General features: G+C 39.8%; 2 protein-coding genes across 3 annotated transcripts in view; both read left to right on the top strand.

The window, feature by feature from the left end:
• Nucleotides 1-22,384, top strand: part of LOC116528652 — a 36,766-nt gene extending 14,382 nt beyond the window's left edge. The window contains exons 2-5 of the mRNA XM_032246045.1: nucleotides 1,719-2,010; nucleotides 2,091-2,199; nucleotides 2,598-3,233; nucleotides 21,720-22,384. Coding sequence (XP_032101936.1) covers nucleotides 1,719-2,010; nucleotides 2,091-2,199; nucleotides 2,598-3,233; nucleotides 21,720-21,842 — 1,160 coding nt within the window. The 3' untranslated portion in view covers nucleotides 21,843-22,384. The remainder of the gene's footprint in view (nucleotides 1-1,718; nucleotides 2,011-2,090; nucleotides 2,200-2,597; nucleotides 3,234-21,719) is intronic.
• FUT8 (fucosyltransferase 8) overlaps nucleotides 1-22,726 on the top strand; it is a 356,276-nt gene that overhangs the window by 29,949 nt on the left and 303,601 nt on the right. Inside the window, exon 1 of one of the 2 annotated variants that reach the window (XM_032246075.1) lies at nucleotides 737-2,010. The exons of the other annotated variant lie outside the window; for it this stretch is intronic. The gene's annotated coding sequence lies outside the window, so the exon portion shown is untranslated. Of the gene's footprint in view, nucleotides 1-736; nucleotides 2,011-22,726 lie in introns of those variants that run through there. 2 annotated transcript variants of the gene reach the window in all.

Raw genomic sequence — 22,726 nt, 5'->3', positions numbered from 1 at the left:
ACCTAGTCCAACCCTTTTATTTTACAAATGAGAAAACTGAGGCCCAAATGGGTAAAATGATTATCTCAAGGTCACTCTTTCTTGCTCATGGCAGTAACAGTGCTGCCCTTTGGATGACTTCCTGGAAAATGGGATCCTATAAGTGAAAAGTAGCTAGAGCAACAATTATAAAACAACAAGAACAATTAACAATTATTCAGAATGCTTCCAAGACTGACAGTCAATTGGTACACATTGTAGAGATAGAAAAATTTCTAAACTATTTGGTAAGTAGCTTATGCTAAGCCTTCTGAGTACCTCAACCCCTTGCTGGAACTTCACAGATCTCCCTACTATAAAAATAGGATCCACCTCAAAGGTTTATTTGAGAATTAAATGGTGTAGGTAAAGAGTTTTGCATGGGGCCTGGTGCTCAGCAATATTACACTTTGGCTATTATTTTTATTACAGTCATAATAAAATGGTAGTAAATTTCAAACTAGTTTCTACATGAATGTTCACAACTTAGGAAATGTGATAGCATTCAAGTTCATTAACTTTGATCTAGCTAATCTCTCAATAAAATGGCCACTCATGTACTCACTTTAACTTTCATTTTGATCTTTTCCATTGTCTAAGGGTTGACTCTTGCCCCATACCCAAGTCCCCATAGCTCTGGCTGATGGTTAAGAATCTGACTGAGGCTATGTAAAAGAAAACAATGCATTGAAACAGTATAACAGATCATAAAGATTGTTAGCTATCATGACTGTTAACCAACCAGAAATAGTTATTTTCTTTCTTTTTTTAAATTTAATTTTTTATTTTAGAGATGGGGGTCTTGCTATGTTGCCCAGGCTGGAGTGCAGTGGCTATTCACAGGCACCATCATGTGGCACTGCAGGCTGGAACTCTTGGGCTCAAGTGATCCTTCCCGCTTCTTTCATCTTAGAAAAAAAAAAAAGGTTACACTGATTGTTAAAATATTTAAAAAATGCTGTGTTTAAACTAAAAAGTAAATATCTACCCCACCTTTTACTTCTAAAAATTATCTAGAGTATGACTGATAAGATTTGACCTCTGATCCTACATAGGCCTAAAATTTGTGTAAATTCCCAACAACCAAAGTGTGTCACTTTTATACCAGAATTTTGTTCTGCTTGTACACTTAGTACAGAAATCTCATGGGAGAGAGCATCCATGCGTTTACAAATTGTTATTCAATGACTGTATTGAGTAATGAATGACACACAAACTGAACTAGAACGTAATTCTGGCTCTGCCAGTATATCTTTTTTGTGATCTTGGATAAGTCACTCCACTTTCAATTTTCTTTGCTCACAGGGAGATAACAATCATAAAAACGACTGCAAAGTACAGCACGTTATGGAGTGCTTTTTGTTTAAAGAGCTGACAATAGATACGAGTCAAAAGGTCTAGCAAAGCCTCCCTCGGAACCTGAGCTGCTTGAGGACAAGGGATTTTCTTGTTTTAAATCAGCAGTACCTTATTTGTGTATGTGTAATAGAGTTTCTCGTACATAAGAATGTCTCAATAAATATGTGAATTTATGAATATTAGGCAGATTGCAGTCTTGACAGGCCACTGCCTCTTAAATCTCTTTTCTGTGATCTTTTACTATGTAACATCTAAAAGGCTGCCGCTACTTGCTTTGGGATAAGTATTCCCAGTATGTGCTTTAAAATGCCCAAGCCTAGAGAAATGATTCTTGTCTTCAGGGCACCGTTTCGCTTACAATCGTACTTCGCCCCAGGCTTTGGGATCTGGGTCCCAAAGATACAAGGGAAGAGTTTGGAACGGGAAGCTCATCTTTCGGCCCTCTGATTGGCCGGCTCGCACTCCACTCACGCGGCGCGCGACTCTGATTGGCCCTGGCGGCACCCCCCTCGGCCCGCAACTACTTTGTGTGCCGGGGCGGCGCGCTCAACTGGCGGTCTGGGCTGCTCTAAGGCAGCCCTTCGGCCCACTGCTCTGCATCGCGGGCGCCGGGAATGTTCCGAGTCCGAGCGGGTAGGACGCATCTTACAGCAAAGCCTCTCCCCTCACCTCGTGCTGTTCTCTTTACCATACTAAATAAACTTCCGCCTCAGAGGGCCTGTCGCAGCCGCGGGTCGGGAGAGGCCGGGCATCGAACTCAGGCCCTCGTGGGGGGGTCTTTCTCTTCGAGCGAATGTGGAAACACAGCTCTCACAAAATAAAGTAGGGCTTCGCTGAATCGCCTGGGGGGACAGATGTCATTGTAGGATCGCGCTGGAAGCTGTATTCGAGCGGCCAAACGCGGGCTGCAGGGGCTGAGCAGCAGCAGCGGCCACCCGGAAAAGTAGCAAGGAGCCAGCTTCAAAAGCCCTAGTGCGGGTGCCCCCTAGGGCCGCCGACTAAGCTGGCACAGGCCGGTCAGTCCCTGGCACTGTAGGGAGTACGGCATTCTCTGGAGGCGGCTCTCCGCCCGGGATCCTGGATCCGCTGGCACCCCCACTCAGCCTCCGGCCTTCAGGCGATAGAGGGCGGCCTACGCCTGTGTGCGAGCCGGCGCCCGCGTGCGCAGCCGCTGCCCTGCTGGAACCCTGCCGTCCCGCTGTGGCCCGCGACTCTGCTAGGCGGTGGATGCTGCAGCTACGCTCTACACGGGCGCAGCGAGGCAGAGGGCGGGGAGAAGCCCTGGCACATGCCAGGGTCGCCGTAGGTGGCAGCGGCCGGCGCATGCGCGCCCTCTCCCAGAAGCCAGGAACGCCGAGGGGCGCGCGCCCCCATTCGCGCGCGCACGCCGGCGCTGGCCGAGGCTTCCCCGCCTGCGCTCGTTGTCAGAGCTGCTCCGGCGCGTGCGCGCGTTATCTCCTGCCGACCCGAGGTGCCGGTTACCTCCGCTCCAGGCCCCCTCCCCACCCTGTCCCCTCTCCCGGCCCCAGACGACCCGTCCCTTCTTCTCCCCGCGGAATGGGGCCAGCGCTGCTCGGGGTCGCGCGCCCTGGACCCGGCTCGCGCTCGGTCTCGCGCTGTCAGCGACTGCCCGCCTCGCGCCGCCTCGCGCTCTGCCTCAGTCAGTGGCGCCGAAGGCTCCGTTAAGCGGCGGCGGCGGTTCCTGTTTCCGTTTCTTCCTCTCGGTTCAGTTGGGAGTAGCATCCTCCACCCAGCCACCCTTTCCACTCCGCCAGCGTGGGGCAGCTACGGCTGAGGGCTGTGGCTTTGGCGGCTGGGACCGGGGACCGCGGAGACCGCCTCTGCTCCCGCTTCGGGTAAGGGGGCGTTTTGGGAGCCGGGCCCCGCGCGTCTCGGGGTCTTGGGCTGGGTAGCGCGCGGGATCTGAGGAGGCTTGGCGGCTGTCCCTGCTCGTTTCCCCGGACGACCCCCGGGCCTGTTGCTGCAACTGCTGCCGGTTAACCAGTGGCTCTCGGAAAAGTGGGGAGGGAGCCACCGGGACACTCTGGCGGATGCCTTGGCGCAGACCCGGGGGCGCGGGCAGAGGGTGAGGGGCCCGGCTCTCCAGCCGGGACGAGGAGAGCGGCGCCGCGGCTGCCCTCGGCATCGCGCATCCTTGCCTAGGGCAGGGGCCGAAGCCTAGTGGGAGGAAAAGGGATGGCGGCGGGGGTGGGAGGTGTCCGTCGTCTCCCCTCCACACCTACCTTCCCTTTACCAGCAGCTCGGTCCCTGGAGTCGCGGTCTGTGGGGAGGAAGATGCCGGTGCGTTATGGGCTCTGTGAGTGCTGCTCTGGCTAGAAAGCAGGGAGTGGACCCGCACAAAGATCCGCGAGGGACCGATGAAGGGCAGTTAAAGGCTTGAGTGCAGCTGTATTCCCTTTTGGTGTGCAAATGACGAGCTGGTGGCTTTTGAGTGTCTGAACTTACTTGGGAAGGTTAAATGAGTCCCTATTTATTAGTTCTAGGAGGTTTGTCCTGCAGGAGCGAGTGGGTTGTCGGATGCAGCACCTGTTCTTTCTTCACAGTGGGGATTGCAACCTTCAGAGACGCAGTGTATTTCTTAAGTGGCAGTGTCATGTTTAGGGTTTGTCCCTGATAAGCTTTTAGCATTTTGCCGTATTGAGGACTTGGATAAAGACACGGAGAGGTAGTGGTTTTTTCCTATGTTTGAATTATTTACAGTTTATTTAAACCCACTCCAGAAGGTGGACCCAGAAAAGCCAAATTCTCCAGTAGATAACACCAAATTTCAAGGTTTTGCGGAACAAAGGCAACACAAGTTTTGTATCAGTTTAGAGATAAACGCATCTCAAGCAACTGACCTAACTTTGGCTTGGCTTTATGAAAACTATGGGCAGGTTTCATTATAGTTTTTTTTTTTCTTGTTATTCCTGGAGTTAGCTGCGTATTTATTTCTTGATTAATTTTACATTCCACGTCTAACAACTAATTCTTTAAAGAGGTACATAATGTAGAAAGTATTTTAGGTGAGAAATTATTATTTAAGCACTACAGTATATCAGATATGTAAAAAATAATGGAGTGAGTTGTAGTCTTCGCTCCTCAAAATAACTGTAAAAACATCCTAAAACCCTGTGCCAAATAGTAAGGCCCTATGCATTGCTATCGTTGTGAAATCTGCTATGTGTGTATAAAATGTTAATTACTTGATTTGTAAATACTACAGTAGTAGTGAGAAGGTGGGAATTTAAGCGATTGTAATTGTCATTTTACAGGTTTAGTGTTTAAAAAATGCAGGGAGTTAGAGATGAATAAGACACATACAAGGGTAGTTCCAAGACAGATTTTCTTTTTGCTGCTTTATAAATTCTATTTGAATTCCAGAGATGAACAGCTGGAATGAAACTTGCATGGATTGCAGAAATAGATGCAAAAACGTATCTTTGGTCAAATTGTGAGTTAACTTGAAGGGTACTTGTGTAATAGGATATTCAAAATAATTTCCATAAGATATGGCATTATATAGGTTTTATTTTGAGGTTATTTTGAATTTAAAAAGTCACCTGAAGTTGTTTTCCTAAAAATCAGTTTTATTTAAGATGTATAGAATTGAAAAAAAACAGTAATTCTGATTACATTCTAAATTGTTTTGTTGCAAATTCCTATGAGTTATTTTTATGAAATTGGAGTGTCCTTAAAATTGGTGAATCTTAAAATTTGCTAGTGGATTGGAAAAATTTGTTACTTATTACTTTTTTAAATGCAGTTATATTAGTACATTGGTCTGGAGGGGGAGCTAGTGCCAAAGCAAAGTATAGCTTGATAGCTGTTTGAACTTTTAAAACACCTAAAACCAGATTTTTATGAGTAGGAGAAACATAAATTTTTAATTTTTTCCTTTTTTCCTTTTTTCCTTAATCCTTTTAGGATAAGGAAATTGATGTGGGCTATATATGTACATAGTTATTTGTGGAGTGAATATATTGTGTATTACAAAATTAGTTTAAACAATCTTTTCATGAGCTGCAATAATGGAAAGCTAAATGCTTAAAGATTTATTGGATTTCTCATTAAAAATCTCTAAAATGTATCCCCAAACTTCTTAACCTTCTTGTGCTCTTCATCACAAGAGAAGGCATGTATTCTTAACCTGTTGTGTATGTTGTGTGTTCTTAAATTTTGTTTTTATAGTGGCTATAATCCTAAAATTTCAAAAACAAAGCCTCAAGTAGAATCTTATATGGACAAAGGTATTAATTGTGTGGTAAGCTAGGTGTTTATCAAAAGTAGATCTAATTTTTTTTTTAAAGTAGAGATAATTCCAATAAAAAAATGGACCCTTTAGCCATCTGGAGAACAGTATCCCAAGGTCACTTAACCCTTATCTCCTGCAATATAATGCAGTGAGTACCAGCTGATCTACCAAATTGAACTTGTGCCTTTGAATATGAAGCAGTTGTTTTGTGGCCTATGGCATTTCATTTAGGTTTCTGAACTGTGATAAATTAGGTATGTTAATTTACTTCTGACCATTTACATACTCTGTAAATCCAAGCCTAGAAATTGATAATTATATGTATATTAAAATCATTGGAATATTGAGTTTTCTGCGAATAGTATTTGGGCTGTTTGTTACCCATAGCTCTTCATTATGTAAATAGAATCTCAATGCTGATAAAGTAAATAGATTCTTCATTTTATTAATGGTTATTTTTGATTTATGATAAACTGCATTTAATAAATTTCTTGATTTGGTTAAATGGCGGATACATCCGTTTCAAATTATAGCACATTGATAAATGTAAAAGAAAGTTTTACAATCATAAGACTTGAATTTAAAAAGACTTGAATAAGTTACTTTATTAAACATATAACTAAGATTTTAAACAACTCTGAAACAAAAAGTATTACTATTATGGTTTTTTTTTTTTTTTTCCCAAAAGAAATGAGATCTTGGGATCTTGCTGTTTTGTCTAGGTTGCCCTTCAACTCCTGGGCTCAAGTGATCCTCCTTCCTCAGCCTCTTGAGTCACTGGGACTATAGGCATGTGCTACCACATCCAGCTTTGTTATAGTAGTTTTGTATCTTGCATCAATACTGCTTCTGTTGATCCATTTCAAAGGAGATAATAGCTTCCGGTCTTCAACAGTAGTGTAGCATCCTCTTATTGATTCTCTGGCTTATATTTCACTATCATATAGTATAGAATTTCTTTGTTGGAGTTTGAATTGTTTTTACACTGTAGCTTGTTATAATGAGACAAAGATATTAAAAGTAAAAGATGTTTACAACTGATTTTTAAAGAACCTTAAAAAAAATTCCCAACAGAAGAATATTATATGGGCATGTGTGTAGATTTAAGATTTTATTTTCTTTGAGATTGGGGTGGGGAGTTGTCTCACTGTGTTGCCTAGGCTAGAGTGCAGTGGGATGATCATGGCTGACTGCAGCCATGACCTCCCTGGTTAAAGCCATTCTCCTGCCTTAGCGTCTGGGGTAGCTGGGAATACGGGTGCATGCCACCATGCCTGGCTAATTATTTCTAATTATTTTTTATTATTTGTAGAGATAAGACCTTGCTATGTTGCCCAGGCTTGTCTTGAACTCCTGGGCTCAAGTGATCCTCACTCCTTGGCCTCCCAAAATGCTGGGATTACAGACATGAGTCACTATACCTGGTTCTTTTATTTTATTAAAAAGATTTTTAATTTTTATTTTTTAAGTTTAAAAGAAACAGGGTCTCGCCATGTTGTCCAGTCTGGTCTTAACTCCTGGCCTCAAGTGATTATCCCAGCTTGGCCTCCTGCAGGTGTGAGCCACCATGCTTGGTAGTAAGATTTTTAAAAATTGATTAGTTTCAAGTCTCAGCTTTTCTTTCAACATTCTAATCTCCTGCCATTATTTCCTTTCCCCAGCCACCCTCCATCATCCAACAGTCTTCCATTTGGAAAAATGGGAAATCAAACCAATAAAGTTAACCTTACCACGCACTAGGCAAAGGTTTTTCTTAATCTCTGCAATATTCTGAACATAAAACCCACGTAAACTTTATATGAGACTGCACATTTTCCTTTTAATGGAAGAAGAGCAAATAGGACCTTTGGGATTATGCCATATTTGTCAATGTAAGGGTTACTTTTGCGCTCTTTACTGAAAGCAGAGTTATAGGCTTAATTTCATTTAAATTTTCTTAATCATCTTCTTTTAAAAAAAATCTCTTTGTAGTGTCATGAAGTTTATTTGTTAGAAAAACTAATTCTAACTACCTTTATGTGCCTCATTGCTACATGATATAAACTCGTTACTCTAAATCTGAGATTTAGAGTATATCTCATTACTCAGATATAAACTCATTACTCATTATTCAGGTTTTTTTTGGTCAGAAAATGACAAAGTGAAGGAGAAATATGTTTTGGCTTTATAAATCTTCTTTTAATTAACAAATTATACCAATATAAATGGTGCTAATGTGGTTCAAATTTGCCATTGCTATTCTGTCTTCTTTATTGGTTTTATAGTATAACTTCATTGAAGCACTGGAATAAAAGAAAAACTTTAAAGATCACTACTGAAATGCTCACTGTATTTGTTGTATTTTAAAGCTTGTATTTTATAAATTTATTTTTCCATAAACTGAATAAATATGCAAACGAACTTGAAAGATCTTGTCACAGCCTTGATGATTGGTCAGTATAAATAAAGTTCATATTATAAAATAAAAAACTGGCTGGGCTCAGTGGCTCATGCCTGTAATCCCAGGACTTTGGGAGGCTGAGGCAAGAGGATCACAAGGTCAGGAGATTGAGACCATCCTGACCAACATGATGAAACCCTGTCTCTACTAAAATAGAAAATAATAAATTAGCCGGGCTTGGTGGCGCATGCCTGTAGTCCCAGCTACTCAGGAGGCTGAGGCAGGGGAATCGCTTGAACATGGGAGACGGAGGTTGCAGTGAGCGGAGATCACACCACTGCACTCTAGCCTGGCAACAGAGTGAGACTCTGTCTCAATAAAATGTTGATGTTAATCTTAGATGAAAATGGAAAAGCTAATGTTTATTTTAGAATCTGAGTAATAAGTTTATGTTATGTAGCAATGAGGCACATGAACAAAGTTAGAATTAGTTTTTCTAATGAATAAACTTCATGATATAAACTTCAAAGTGCATAAATGCCGTAACTTTCTGTTTATAAACTTGAACAAAAGTAAAATGAAAATGGTAGAATCCTTTTACCTTAAACATGTAACTAAAATGAACCTATATATATCTATGTAAGTCTTTTTTGATTAAGACTTTCAATGGACAATGAATGAGTTTTAAATTTTTATCAATGTTGTGACTGGTTTTATATAATATCCCTTAAATGAGATATCAAATTCTAATATCTAGAACCAGAATAAATTTGCTTGGAGTATAAACAATGTTTACAAACCATCAAAACGATAAAAGCATTGCAATGTTATTTAATGACTTAAGTCAACATTCCACAAGCTAATCTAAACAATCGTTTTTATAATTGTTTAATACAATTGATAGTAATATCTTGATTAGTGGTAAAGTGGACAGATATAATTTGTAGCTTCTGTATTGTCTGGGACCTTGGGGCAGTCAGTGAAGTGAGGGAGATAGAGAGAGGAGAATACTGGTCGAGGAGCTTGCCTTATTTGGAGATGAAGGAGATTTATTCAGTTTTTCTCTCTCCCTCTACTTTCTTCTCCTTGTTTGTCATCCTCTTCCAGCCACGGTAAGAAATGCAGGAATTGACCATCTTTGAAGTATATTTTTTTCCTTAGAGTTCATAGAACTTTTCCAGGGAAAACATTAGTTTTTGTCATGATAGGTTTATGATAATGATTTCATTTCCTTTTGAGGTAGTAGGCAAGAGACTAGAAGAACTTCAGTGGTATAGCGTTTAATTTTATTTATTCATTTATTTACTTACTTATTGAGCCAGAGTCTCTGTTGCCCAGGCTAGAGTGGTGCGATCTCGGCCCACTGAAACCTCTGCCTTCCAGGTTCAAGCAGTTCTCCTCCCTCATCCAGGTAGCTGGGATTATAGGCAAGCGCCACCACGCCCAGGTTAATTTTTGTATTTTTAGTAGAGGGGGATTTCACCATGTTGGTCTGGCTGGTCTGGAACTCCTGACCTTTTGATCCACCTGCCTCAGCCTCCCAAAGTGCTGGGATTACAGGCGTGACCCACTGTGCCCGGCCTTCAAAATTATTTATAAAAAATGACTTTATAGGCTGGGCGCAGTGGCTCACGCCTGTAATCCCAATACTTTGGGAGGCTGAGGGGGAAGCAGATCACCTGAGGTTGGGAGTTTAAGACCAGCCTGACCAACATGGAGAAACCCCATCTCTACTGAAAAATAAAAAAATTAGCTGTAGTGAGCACTTGTAATCCCAGCTACTTGGGAGGCTGAGGCAGGAGAATTGCTTGAACCCGGAAGCGGAGGTTGTGGTGAGCCGAGATTGCAGCATTGCACTCCAGCCTGGGCAACAAGAGTGAAACACTGTCTCAAAAAAAAAATTTATAACTTCATATAAAAAGGGATGTGGGAAATGGCTTCCTTCTTAACACATATCAGTTACAGTATTGTTCTACTTAATATTTAATATATCATTTCAATTTTGTGGAATGCATTTTCATTTCTCCTGTGTTATTTTTATCTTCATTTATAGCGTCTCTGACTAGAAGGAATTGGTTTTTAAAAAAATTCTAACCTTCATGTGCTTCATTGCTATAATGTAAAAAACACAACAACTATGTTCATTGTTGAGAACTAGCCTCTTAAACTAAAATGAAGCACAATGTTCCCCACTCATGGGCGTACTGTTAATAGGTTTAAGACACTTACTGTGAGAGGTTCACAAGGTGAAAGTGTGTTTGACAATTAGGGCCTAATCAGTTGGGATCTGACTTATTCAATTTTTCCAACACTTGAAATTGTACTGGCACCTGAAGGAGAAATATATGTAATAGAAATTGTACTAGTTTTTTTATGCCTTGAGCTCTTTGAATAACTACTTAATTCGTTCAGTTGCCAAATGTCAAAAGATTATAATTTTGAGAAAACTGATTATTTACAAGTAGAACTAAGCCAGGGTAAACAATTTGCTTTATTTTTATAAGTTTTAGGTTTTTCTTTCTCTCTTAGGAAGTGTAGTGAAACTCCAGGGGATAGGCAGGTTGTAACTGAAATTCTTCAGGCCAAAAGGCCTGTTTTATCCTTGGTAAACTGACCCCCTCAACAGCATGAGAAATGTAGGTTTACTGATAATCCGATTGCTTCCTGACATAATTACAGACATCTAGCCCTCTATTAACTAAAACTTCGTTTATTTTTAAGGTTCAAATATTAGAAGTATCTGCTTGATACCTCTCATAGGTTGTCAGGTGTGCACAGAATGAGAGATATAATGTTACTTTTAATTTGTAAGCAAACAAATGATACTATGTTCTGAATGCTGAGTAAGCTGAAAAGATGTATACTTACTGAGGATGTAGGATACATCCTAGGATGTACCAAATAATGAACTAAAGAAACCTGGTAATGTGAAATTAGGAATAGTTCCTCTTAATAATAATAATAAAATAAGCATTTGGGTTATAATGGCATAAAGATATAATGAAAATGAAATTATCAAAGAAGTCTATTTTGGAGAAATTTTTGTCAGAATAGACAATAAAGAAAAGAATATATCCTTTTTAATTTTAATTTTTTATTTAAGAGATGGGATCTCGCTCTTCCCCAGGCTGGTGTTGAACTTCTGGGCTCAAGTGATCCTCCTGCCTTGGCCTCCCAAGATGCTGGGATTACAGGTGCGAATCATCGAATTTGGCCAGAACACATCATCTATATGACTGTTTACAGAGGCTTACTGAGAGTAGTACAGAAGTACCTAAAAGAAAATAATGATAGTAACTAAAGTGTTCTAATAGGATCATATGTTCATTTATACATGTATATTTGTATAGTACCTGTCATTTGCTGTTTCCATTTGTAAATGCAAGGTTGGAAAATAAGGTACCCAACTTTTGGAAATTATGAAGGGAAGTGCATCTAACGTTTAGAGAAAAGTTGATTTCTTCATATTTTAGTGACACTTTTTAGCATGCATAGTTCACCCTTGAACAGCATGGGGTCTGGGGCGCAGACCCCCATCAAGTTGAAAATTCACATATAGCTTTTAACTCCTCAAAAACTTAATTACTGATAGACCTGACTTCCAGCCTTACCGGTGACATAGTCAACTAACACATTACACCTTATATTTATTATATACTGTGTTCTTAAAGTACTCAAGAGAAAATAAAATGTTATTAAGAAAATCATAAGGAAGAGAGAGTATGTTTACTGTTCATTAAGCGGAAGTGGATCATCACAAAGGTCTTTATCCTCATTGTCTCCACATCGAGTAGGCTGAGGAGGAGGAGTAACCGGAGGAATTAGTCTTGTTGGTCCCAGCATGGTAGAGGTGAAAGGGGGAAGGGGAGGCAGGAGAGGCAGGCACACATGGTATAACTTTATGTCAATAGATCATACTTCTATCTTTTTTGCTTTTACATTTCTCTAAAAATGTTTCCATATGGTACCAATCCTTCTTCTACTGTTTGCTTTAGTTTCAGTGCCCATAACAGAGAAGGGTCCATGTCACTGAAGGAGTCAAAAGCAGTCTTGAATAATCAGAACCCTTCTGCTAGATTGTCTGATGTCATTTTGTTTTTGGCATTCCTTCTACATCTTTTTTATCATCTGGTACTGGATTGGAAGCACTCATCGAATCATATTTTTAGAATTCCCCTTGTGTGGTGTCTGTTTCTTAAATTTTTCCAAGATTCATATCTTGAAACCCTTTAACTCATACTTTTTTTTTTTTTTTTTTGCCATATTCACAGTCTTTTTCAGGATTTCTTAGATTGGACTATGGCAAATCCTGTGAAGCCATGTACAATGTCTAGACACAGTTTTCTCCAGTAGAAATTTCTTGTTTCAGGCTTGATGGCGTCCATGACTTTTTCCATAACAACGGTGGCTTCTTCGGGGGTGTAATCCTTCCAGACTTTCATGATGGTCTCTTTATTGGCATTCTCTTTCATAGAGTGACAGTACTTTCTGTAGTGTACTGTGTCCAATCAGCCTTAAAGGTCCTCATGACCTCCTGATTTAGAAGCTGAATTAGAGACATTGTGTTCGGGGGCAATTAGGCTACTTCAGCACCTTTGGTGTTGAACTCATGGGGTGCTGGGAGGCCAGGGGTATTGTTCAATAATAAAAGAACTGACTTCAGGGATAAAGCATCAACAGAACCAATCCAGAAAAAGGGTTCTCATTGCCCAGGCCTTTTTGTTGTACCACCAAAAGACTAGCAGCGGGTGTTTATCTTTTCCCTTCAAGGCTTGGGGGTTTGTAGCTTTATAGATAGGGGCAGTCCTGATCATAAACCTCACTGCATTTTTACAAAACAGTAGAGTTAGCCCATCCCTTCCTGCCTTAATCCTGGTGCTTTTTTCTCTTCCTTACTAATGAATGTTTTTTATGGAATTGTTTTCCAGAATAGGGCACATTTGTCTGCATTAAAAACTTGTTTAGGCAGATATTCTTTCTCTGTATTTTTTTTTTTTTAAGAGATGGGGTCTTGTTCTATTGCCCAGGCTGATGTGCAAATGACATGATCATAGCTCACTGCAGCCTCAGACTCCTGGACTCAAACAGTCCTTCTGCTTTTCAACCTCTTGAATAGCAGGGATACAAGTTGCACCACTGTGCCTGGCTAATTTTTAAATTTTTTTAATTTTTTTGTAGAGACAGGGTCTGACGGCATTGCCCAGTCTGGTCTTAAACTCCTAGCCTCAAGTGATCCTCCCACTTGGACCTCCCACGGTGCTGGGATTACAGGTGTGAGCCATTATACCTTCCCCCTAGCTAATTAATTTTTTTTTTTTTGTTGAGGTGGGGTCTTGCTGTATTGCCCAGGCTGGTATTGAACCCCTGGCCTCAGGATCCTCCTGCCTCATCCTCCCAAAGTGCTGGGATTACAGGAATGGGCCAGTGGACCTGGCCTCCTCAATGGTTTTCTTAATGGCATCTGGAAAGTTGTCTGCTGCCTCTTGGTTGTCAGAAGCTGCTTCTCCTGATATTGTGACATTTTTAAGCCAAACCTCTTTCTAAAATTATCAAGCCATCCTTGGCTGGCATTATGTTCTTCAGCTTTAGATCCTTCACCTTCCTTTTGCTTTAAGTTATTGTATAATGTCTTTGCTTTTTCTTGAATATTATTAAAGTTTATAGGGATGCCTTTCATTATAGCAATCCAGTACCCCTATAAAAGTACCCCAATATGAGTTAAAAAAGTATTTCACAAAACATGTACTGTTTTTGCATCTGCTGGAGTACCTTCAGCAGTGGCTTCATGAATTCTTTTTTTATGATGGCCCTTATGCTGGATTCATTTATCTTGAAGTGGCGGGCAACTGCAGCTGCAGACATCAATCTGCATTACATATCAAGCAATTCAACTTTTTCTTGTAATGCCATGATTTTTCTCTGCTGCTTGGGAGCACTTTCGACATCACTAGTGGCACTTAGGTGTCATTCGAGGTCTATAGTATCGTACTAAACATGATGAAACTGGGAGAGATCACTTTTTACTAAATAGACAATTTATTGGAGAGATGAACTGCTTGCTTTGAGATGATTAATGTCACATGGTACTTTAAGCAAATACTCACACTTGAGCTCACCTCATTAATAGGAGGTGGCTACAAAATTATTTCAGTAGTACAGAGTGTAGCATAGTTAATTTTATGTAGTTATGATTTAATGCCTCATGTTTTCTTTTTTGAGACAGGTTTTCTCTCAGTTTCAAATGGTACCATGTATGGCTAAGTGTGTGGTGTTAAGTTATGACAAATTTTAACTTTTTATAATAGATTTGTATATATTTTGTTGTAATAAATGATAAAATATGCTAGTATCTACATATATTTTAACCACTCATGACATACCTCTTTATCTTTTTTTTTGACAAAGTAGGTTGGAGTGCAGTGGCACGATCTCTGCTCACTGCAGCCTCCACCTCTGGGGTTCAAGCAATTCTCCTCTCCTCCTGTCTTTTTCTTCTTTTGACTCAGGGTCTCACTCTGAAACTCTGGCTGGAATGCAGTGATTTAATCACAGCTCACTGCAACCTCTGCCTCCTGGCTCAAGTGATTCTCCCATTTCAGTCTCCTGAGTAGCTGGGACTTCAGGTGCATCCCACCATGCCTTGCTCATTTTTGTATTTTTTGTAGAAACAGGGTTTTGCCATGTTGCCCTTGCCCAGGCTGGTTTTGAACTCCCGAGCTCAAGTGATCCTCCTGCTTCGACCTCCCAAAGTACTGGGATTACAGGTGTGAGCCACTGCAACTGGCCTACTTTTTTGATATTTCTAGGTTATATGGTTTGTCTGTGAATTTTTTCAAAGTGTCACAAACCTCCCCCAAATTTTTCAACATATTTATTGAAATAATTAGCATATGAATAGACCCTCAAGATTCAAACCTGTGTTATTCAAGGGTCAACTATAGTTTTAAGCCCTGAGAGCTCTAAGAGTTTAAAGCTAAAAAAAAAAATCTGAGTTCCTTTTGTTTTTTGAACATGAAATGTTCTCTTCCCTACCCCCTGGTTTTATTGAGGTATAATTGGCAAATAAAAATTGTATGTATTTAAGGTGTACAACTTGATGTTTTGGTATATGTATAGATTGTGAAATGTTTACCACAATCATGCTAATTAACACATCCATCACTTCACATAGTTACCTTTTTTGTGTGTGTGTGGTGAGGACATTTAAAATCTACTTTCTGGCCAAGTGTGGGAGCTCAGGCCTGTAATCCCAGCACTTTGGGAGGCTAAGGCGGGCAGATCACTTGAGGTTAGGAGTTCGCGACCAGCCTGGCCAACATGGCGAAACCTCCCCTCAACTAAAAATACAAAAATTAGCTGGGTTTGGTGGCATGTGCCTGTAATCACAGCTCCTTAGGAGGCTGAGGCAGGAGAATCACTTGAACCCAGGCGGAGGTTGCAGTGAGCCGCCACTGTAATCTAGCCTGGGTGACAGAGTGAGACTCCGTCTAAAAAAAAAAAGTAAAATCTACTTTCTTAGCAGATTTAATGTGTACAGTAAATATTATTAACTATAGTCACCATGCTATACATTAGATATATAAAACTTACTCATCCTGTATAACCCTTTGGCCAACATCTCCCCATTTCCCCCTCACCCCAGCCCTTGACAACCACCATTCTATTCTCTACTTCTATGAGTTTACCTTTTTAAGATTCCATATATAAGTAAGATCATGTAGTACGTGTATTTGTCTTTTTTGCCAGTCTTATTTTACTTAGCATCATGTCCTTCAGGTTCATCCATGCTATTTGCAGATAACATTGTAGGGGGGAAGCAAACTTTACCTCTACTTTTCTAAAGGTTTTTTGTTTTTTTCTGGCTTGCCCTGATAATTGAATTAACATAAGATAGATTGTCAAGAGAAAAGCACACAAATGTATTCAATACAAGTTTTACATGGCACAGTAGCCCTCATAAGGAAACAAAGACCCAAAGATACAGTTAGAATTTGAATACTTACGTACTATATTGGACAAAGGATAGTAACTTGAAAAATAAACTGGATTATATGGGAAGGCTTAAAAGATAAAAGTTATTTTAACAAAGTCTGTACAGAATTCTCTTGGTCTCCATATCCCATCCTTGATGATAAAAATGTTGCTTTCCCTTTAGTTTAAGGAGGACATCTTTCACATGGGAATTTCATCTGCTTTTAAGAAATAGAAGGAAGGTCAGAGTGATCTTTTACACCTGCTGTTTTTCAAGTGCCTTTAACTCAAAATAGTCAATATGTCAGAATGGCATATTTTAAACTCCATCAGGATTGTCTTTTTTAAAGCTGAATATGATTCGCGCGCGCGCGTGTGTGTGTATGCATGCATGCACATACCCATGCACACATAACACATTTGCTTTACCCATTTATCCATTGGTGGACACAAGTTGACTCCACAGCTTAGCTGTGTAAATAATGCTTTCATGAACATTGGAGTGCAGATACCTCCTTGACATACTTACTTCATTTCCTTTGGATGTATACCCCGAAGTGGAATTGCTGGAGCATATGGTAGTTCTATTTTTAAAATTTTGAGGAACATCTACACTGTTTTCTCATAATGGCTGTCCCAATTTATTCTATTCCCACCAACAGTGCACAAGATTCCCATTTCTCCACATCCTCGTCAGTGCTTACTTATCTTTTGTCTTTATGTGACTAGCTATCCTAACAGGTGTAAAGTGATACAGAATTGTGGTTTGGTTTGCTTTTTTGTGATGGTTAATCAGTATTTTTTCATATACCTGTTGCCTATTTATATGTCTTCTTTTGAGAAATGTCTTTTTAGGTTTTTTGCCCACTCTTTAATTGCATTATTTGTTTTTTTGCTGTTGAGTTCCTTATATATTGAATTATTAGTAATTTAAAAAATAGCATTAAGGTGCAATTTATGTATCATAAAATTCACAGTTCAGGTTTTAGTAGATTTATACAGTTGTGCAACAATTATCACAATCCAGTTTTAGAAAACTTTCGTCTTCCAAAAAGCTCACTCTTGCCCATTTGCAGTCAATACCTGTGCCTATCCCTAGCTCCACACAACCAATCACTGATCTGCTTTTTGTCTCCATAGTTTTGCCATCTCTTGAAATTTAGTATTAACAGAATCATACACTCTGTAGTCTTTTGTGTATACCTCCTTTCATTTAGCATAATCCTGTTTAGTAATTGGAATGAATGGACAAAATAGAAAAGCTTTGAACTTGGAATCAGGAAACTTGAATACTAGTGTCGGCTCTGCCACCAAATATATAAACATGGGTTAACCACTTGTCCCATCTTGGCCTGTGATTTTTTTCCATAAAATGAATTATTTTGAGTTTCTTATTTTCTACTTTTCACAGCTGTGTAGCCATTCACTGACCTTTTCCTAAAAGGTACATTAACTCTTCCTCCTAAAGATAGCCACTGTGTGTGTGTGTGTCTTCTTCTGGATCAAAAAAATGAGGCTTATGTCAGCTATGGTCTGAATGTCTCTTCAGAATTCTTATGTTGAGACCTAACCTTCACTTCCACGGTTTTAAGAGGTGGGGACTTTGGGAGGTGCTTATGTCATGAGGGCAGAGCTCTCAGGAATGGGATTACTGCCTTTATTATTAACAAGGCCTGAGGAACCTTGAATCGCCCTTTTCTGCGAAGTGATGACTCAGTGAGAAGATGCCATCCATGAAGCAGAGTAAGTCCTCACCAGACACCAAATCTTGGTCTTGCACTTCCTAGCCTCCAGAACTGTGAGAAATAAATTTCTGTCATTTATAAGTTACCCAGTCTAGGGTATTTTGTTTTAGCAGCCTGAACAGACTAAGACATGGTCAAAAGGATGATTCAGCAATGAACAAATTTGGGATTGTTTGGAAGAATCAAGATGGTTGATTAAATATTTTTTGGCATTTCTTAGTTCAGGATGGGGATAATCTTAAATGCTGAGTTAATAAAGATTTTTGAAGAGAACAAAGGCATAGTTGAGTAATTCTGTGAGGTAGAACTTCAGAAGTGAAGCTTGTTATGGACAGAAGTACAAGACTATGCTGTTTTAGTTTTTTGTTCTGATAGTAGAAAGTGGGGTGGAACAATTTCAGTGAAGTTTGTGCCAAGGTGCACTCAAGGTAGTCAAGTGGGATTCGATTGTTTTTCAAAGGAGAACAAAAGAAAATGCATCACTATCATTGGGAAGATTGTCCTAGAGGCAAAACTGACAGGTTACATTCAGGTTATAAACTAGGAAAAAAATACATGTATAAGGGTTTAAAAAATAGGAGTGTACATGTATATATGTGTATGTTTGTAACAGGAGGAGACGACTGAGTAGGCTGGTGTCAGATATATGCTAAAAGGGTAATGTTCATTTTCAGTATAGAATAAAAAAAGAAAGAGGATTGAATCACAACTGCCTAAATTTAAAAATCAGTGTTGTAACTACTTTCAAATAATCAATAGTTTGACTTATAGAAACCTTCAGAGCTTGTTATTTTACCTATAATAGTAGGAAGTATGGCTATTAAATGGTTGAACTTTATTTTTACCCAACATACTAGAGCATATGAGATTTTTACCCAACACACAGAGCAGACACTGGATGAGGGGAATGTAGCTATAAATATATTTTAATAATGGTGTAATTACAGCAGTGTAAGAAAATTTGTTTCATGTTTTACAGTCACACCTTTTGTTCAAAAGTGGCATTTCTAATGTAGGTAAACCACTTTTTGATAATAAGAAATATCTCCAAATCAAACCTGCATTTATCATATGAAGATTTGTCACTTCTGACGGTATTATAAACATTGTATTAAGACTTTAAAGCAGGCCAGGCGTGGTGGCTCATGCCTGTAATCCCAGCACTTTGGAGGCTGAGATGGGAGGGTTGCTTGAGCCCAGGAATTTGAGATGAGCCTGGGCAACATGGTGAGACCCATCTTTACAAAAAATTAAAAAATTAGCTGGCTGTGGTGGTGTTTGTGAGGATGAGATGGGAGACTTGAGCACAGGAGGTCAAGGCTACAGGTGAGCTGAGATTGCATCACTATACTCCAGCCTGGGTGATAGAGTGAGACTGTCTCAAAAAAAAAAAAAAAAAAAACAGAAAAACAAAAAACTTAAAGACTGTAAAACAGTTACAAAAGTTGAATCCCAAAGCATTTTATGAAATGTCAGTGTCAGCGTTTTGAAAATAAATGTAGAACTTTCTGAGGCAATTGTTTTCATTGTAAATTTTTTTTTTCTTTTTTGAGACAGGGTATTACTGTGCTGCCTAGGCTGGTGTGCAGTGGTGCGATCATGGCTTACTGCAGCCTCTACCTCTGGGGCAGAATCTGTCCTCCCTACTCTGCCTCCTGAGTAGCTGAGAATGTAGGTGCATACCACCATGCCTGGTTAATTTTTTCTTTTTGGTATTTTTTGTAGAGACAGGGTTTCGCTGTGTTGCCCAGGTTGTCCTCAAACTTCTGAGTTCAAGTGATCTACATGCCTTGGCCACCCAAAATGTTGGGATTACAGGCGTAAACCACTGTACCAGCCAAGAATGTTCTTTTCAATGTGTGTTAAGCCATATTTATTTTAAAAGTCCCACTGAATTTTTAATACATGTAAAATACCAAAATATGAATTGTATAATTGGAAAAATGTCAATGTAAATGAAAAGAGACACTTTTTCTATTACTTCTGAAGCTTTAAAATATTAAAGATCATTATTCATATTTTCCTGGAGAATTTTTATTTTTAGTCATAATAATAAATGAGCAGCTGTCAGAAGATATAGCCATTTCTAGGTTTATTTATATAGTTCTCTCAAGTACTTGTCTTTAAGAAAATAGACATTAAGGATTTCTTGAGTAATCACATACTACATTGATATCTGTACAGAGCATGAGAACAAGACTAGAACCACATAAGCAGTAAGAATGATTAAAAGTCTTGTGATTTAGTCTTCATGCATGACAAAAAAAAAAAGTTTTGTGGGCTGGGCACAGTGGCTCACGCCTGTAATCCCAGCACTTTGGGAGGCCAAGATGGGCAGATCACAAGGTCAGGAGTTGGAGACCAGCCTGACCAATATAGTGAAACCCCATCTCTACTAAAAATACAAAAATCAGCTGGGCATGGTGGCGCGTGCCTGTAATCCCAGCTACTCAGGAGGCTGAGGCAAGAGAATCACTTGAACCCAGGAGGCGGAAGTTGCAGTGAGCTGAGATTGCACCACTGCACTCCAGTCTGGGTGACAGAGACTTAGTCTCAAAAACAAAAAAAAAAGTTTTGTAGCATAGCAAAGAATACATGGGGTAATTTACAGTGGAAAAGACGACATACAGAACATTGTTAGATGGAATATAGAAGGCTGTCTTTAAAAAAAGAATATCAGATTAAATAGACTGAAGAATTTGTATCCTTCTACAAGTAAAAATGAGATGAGGAATTAATGAGAAAATGTGTTCTAAAATATAATGTGAGCAATTAATGAGAAAATGTGCACTAAAATATCAGACCTTTTCTACTAATTTTTTTTTTTTTTTTCAAATGAGACTGGTAATGTTCTATTGCCCAGACTAAGGGAAGTGGTGCAATCCCAGCTCACTTCAGCCTCGACCTCCTGGGCTCAGGTAATCCTCCTGGTTTAGCCTTTTGAGTAGCTGGGACTATAGGTATGCACCATCATGTCAGGTTTATTTATTTATTTTTGTAGAGTCTGGGTTTTCCCATGTTGCCCAGGCTGGTCTTGAGCTCCTGGCCTCAAGTGATTTGCCTGCCTCAGCCTCTTAAAGTGTTGGGATTATAGTGTGAGCCACTACTGTACTTCTTTCGAGGGCCTGCTTCTAGTGTACTGCTCTCAGACTTTGCAGGTTCACTTACTTTTTTTTTTTTTTTTTTTTTTTAAAAAAGGTAAGCAGATCAAGACCATCCAACAGAAGCTTCTTCAGCTTTGCTTTTCTCTCTTTCTAAATTGTATAATTTCTGTCTCCCATTTGGTATCAGGCATATGACCTTTAGGCTTTCATGGCTACATCGTTTATCCCTTCTACTGTTAGAATGTATAGGACTGTTAATTAACTCTTTTATCATTTTTAGTTTAATCTTCCCTAATAACAATTTAATGGCTTAAACAAAAACTTTTCCTTATTTTTTCTTCTTTTTCCTTTCTTTAAAAAATATTATGCAACAGGCCAAAGGGGGAAAAGAAAACCAATTTATGTCTGTTGCTTCAATTTGGTTACCTTCTTTTTCACTAAAACTCTTCTTTCTGTTGTTACCAGTGACCTTCTGAATTCCCAGATGGGGACTCTTCAGCCTTGTTGCTTCAGATTTAACACTTTGAACCACTTTTCCTCCTACCTTCTCCTTATAACTTTGCTGTCCTCCTGGCTCATTTACAAAGTCAACTTATTTCTCAACTATTTGCCTTACACATTTTTCATTCTCTAGATTCTTTTTCTTGAAATGTTACCTGTTCTTTTGGCTTTAGTGAAAATCTATAGGTGACTCCTATAAGTTCCTGAACTTCAGTTTCCAGCTGGAGATTGTCACCTAATTGTCATGCCATCATGCTCAACCCACTCAAATTTGAATTTTCTTTTCCCTTAAAATGTATTTTTTTCTACTTTCCTTTTTTCATTGTTGGCTTTTCGTTCCCATTATCCAATCTTGAATTGTGAATCATCTTTGTATTCCCCATCAGATTCATTTGCTTGTCAAACTATCAGAGGCATGTGAACCAGAGCAATTCTACCTTCAACAGGAGCTGCGTAAAACGGGGCTGAAACCTACTGGACTGCATTCCCAGACAGTTAAGGCACTCTAAGTCACAGGATGAGATAGGAGATCGGCACAAAATACTGGTGATAAAGACCTTGCTGATAAAACAGGTTGCAGTTAAGGACCTGGCCAAAACCCACCAAAACCAAATGGCAATCAGAGTGATCGCTGGTCATCCTCACTACTACACTCCCATCAGTGCCATGGCAGTTTACAAATGCCATGGCAATGTCAGGAAGTTACCCTATATGGTCTAAAAAGGGGAGGCATGAATAATTCACCCCTTGTTTAGCATGTCATCAAGAAATAGTTGTAAAAATGGGCAACCAACAGCCCTCAGGACTGATCTGCCTATAGAGTAGCCATTCTTTTATTCCTTTACTTTATTAATAAACTTGCTTTCACTTTGCATTGCGGACTCACCCTTTCTTGCGTGAAATCCAAGAACCATCTTTTGGGATCTGGGTCGGGACATCTTTCCTGTGACATATTTCTTTTTCCTGTAACATATTTCTGGCGACCGTATAAGCGACTATAGTGCAGAAACCCTGAACCAACGGCTACCTTTGGGTAAGTGTTGGGATCCTGTAAGAAAACTGTGAATTCTATCAGTACAGTGTTTCTCTAGTTTATCTGCTTTTTTCTGTTTCATTTTATTTATTTATTTATTTTTATTGCATTTTAGGTTTTGGGGGTACATGTGAAGAACATGCAAGATTGTTGCATAGGTATACATGTAGCAGTGTGATTTGCTGCCTTCCTCCCCCTCACCTCTATCTGGCATTTCTCCCCATGCCATCCACCCCCCAACTCCCCCCACCCCCCCCTGTCCCTCCCCATTTCCCCCCAACCGACCCCGGTGTGTAGTGCTCCCCTCCCTGTGTCCATGTGTTCTCATTGTTCAACACCCGCCTATGAGTGAGAACATGC

The sequence above is a fragment of the Sapajus apella genome, unplaced genomic scaffold, assembly GCF_009761245.1.
Source record: "Sapajus apella isolate SASKATOON/1434 unplaced genomic scaffold, GSC_monkey_1.0 scaffold59, whole genome shotgun sequence".
NCBI lineage: Eukaryota > Metazoa > Chordata > Mammalia > Primates > Cebidae > Sapajus > Sapajus apella.
The sequence above is the reverse complement of the archived record's forward strand: the minus strand, read 5'-3'. Positions and strand labels throughout refer to the sequence as shown.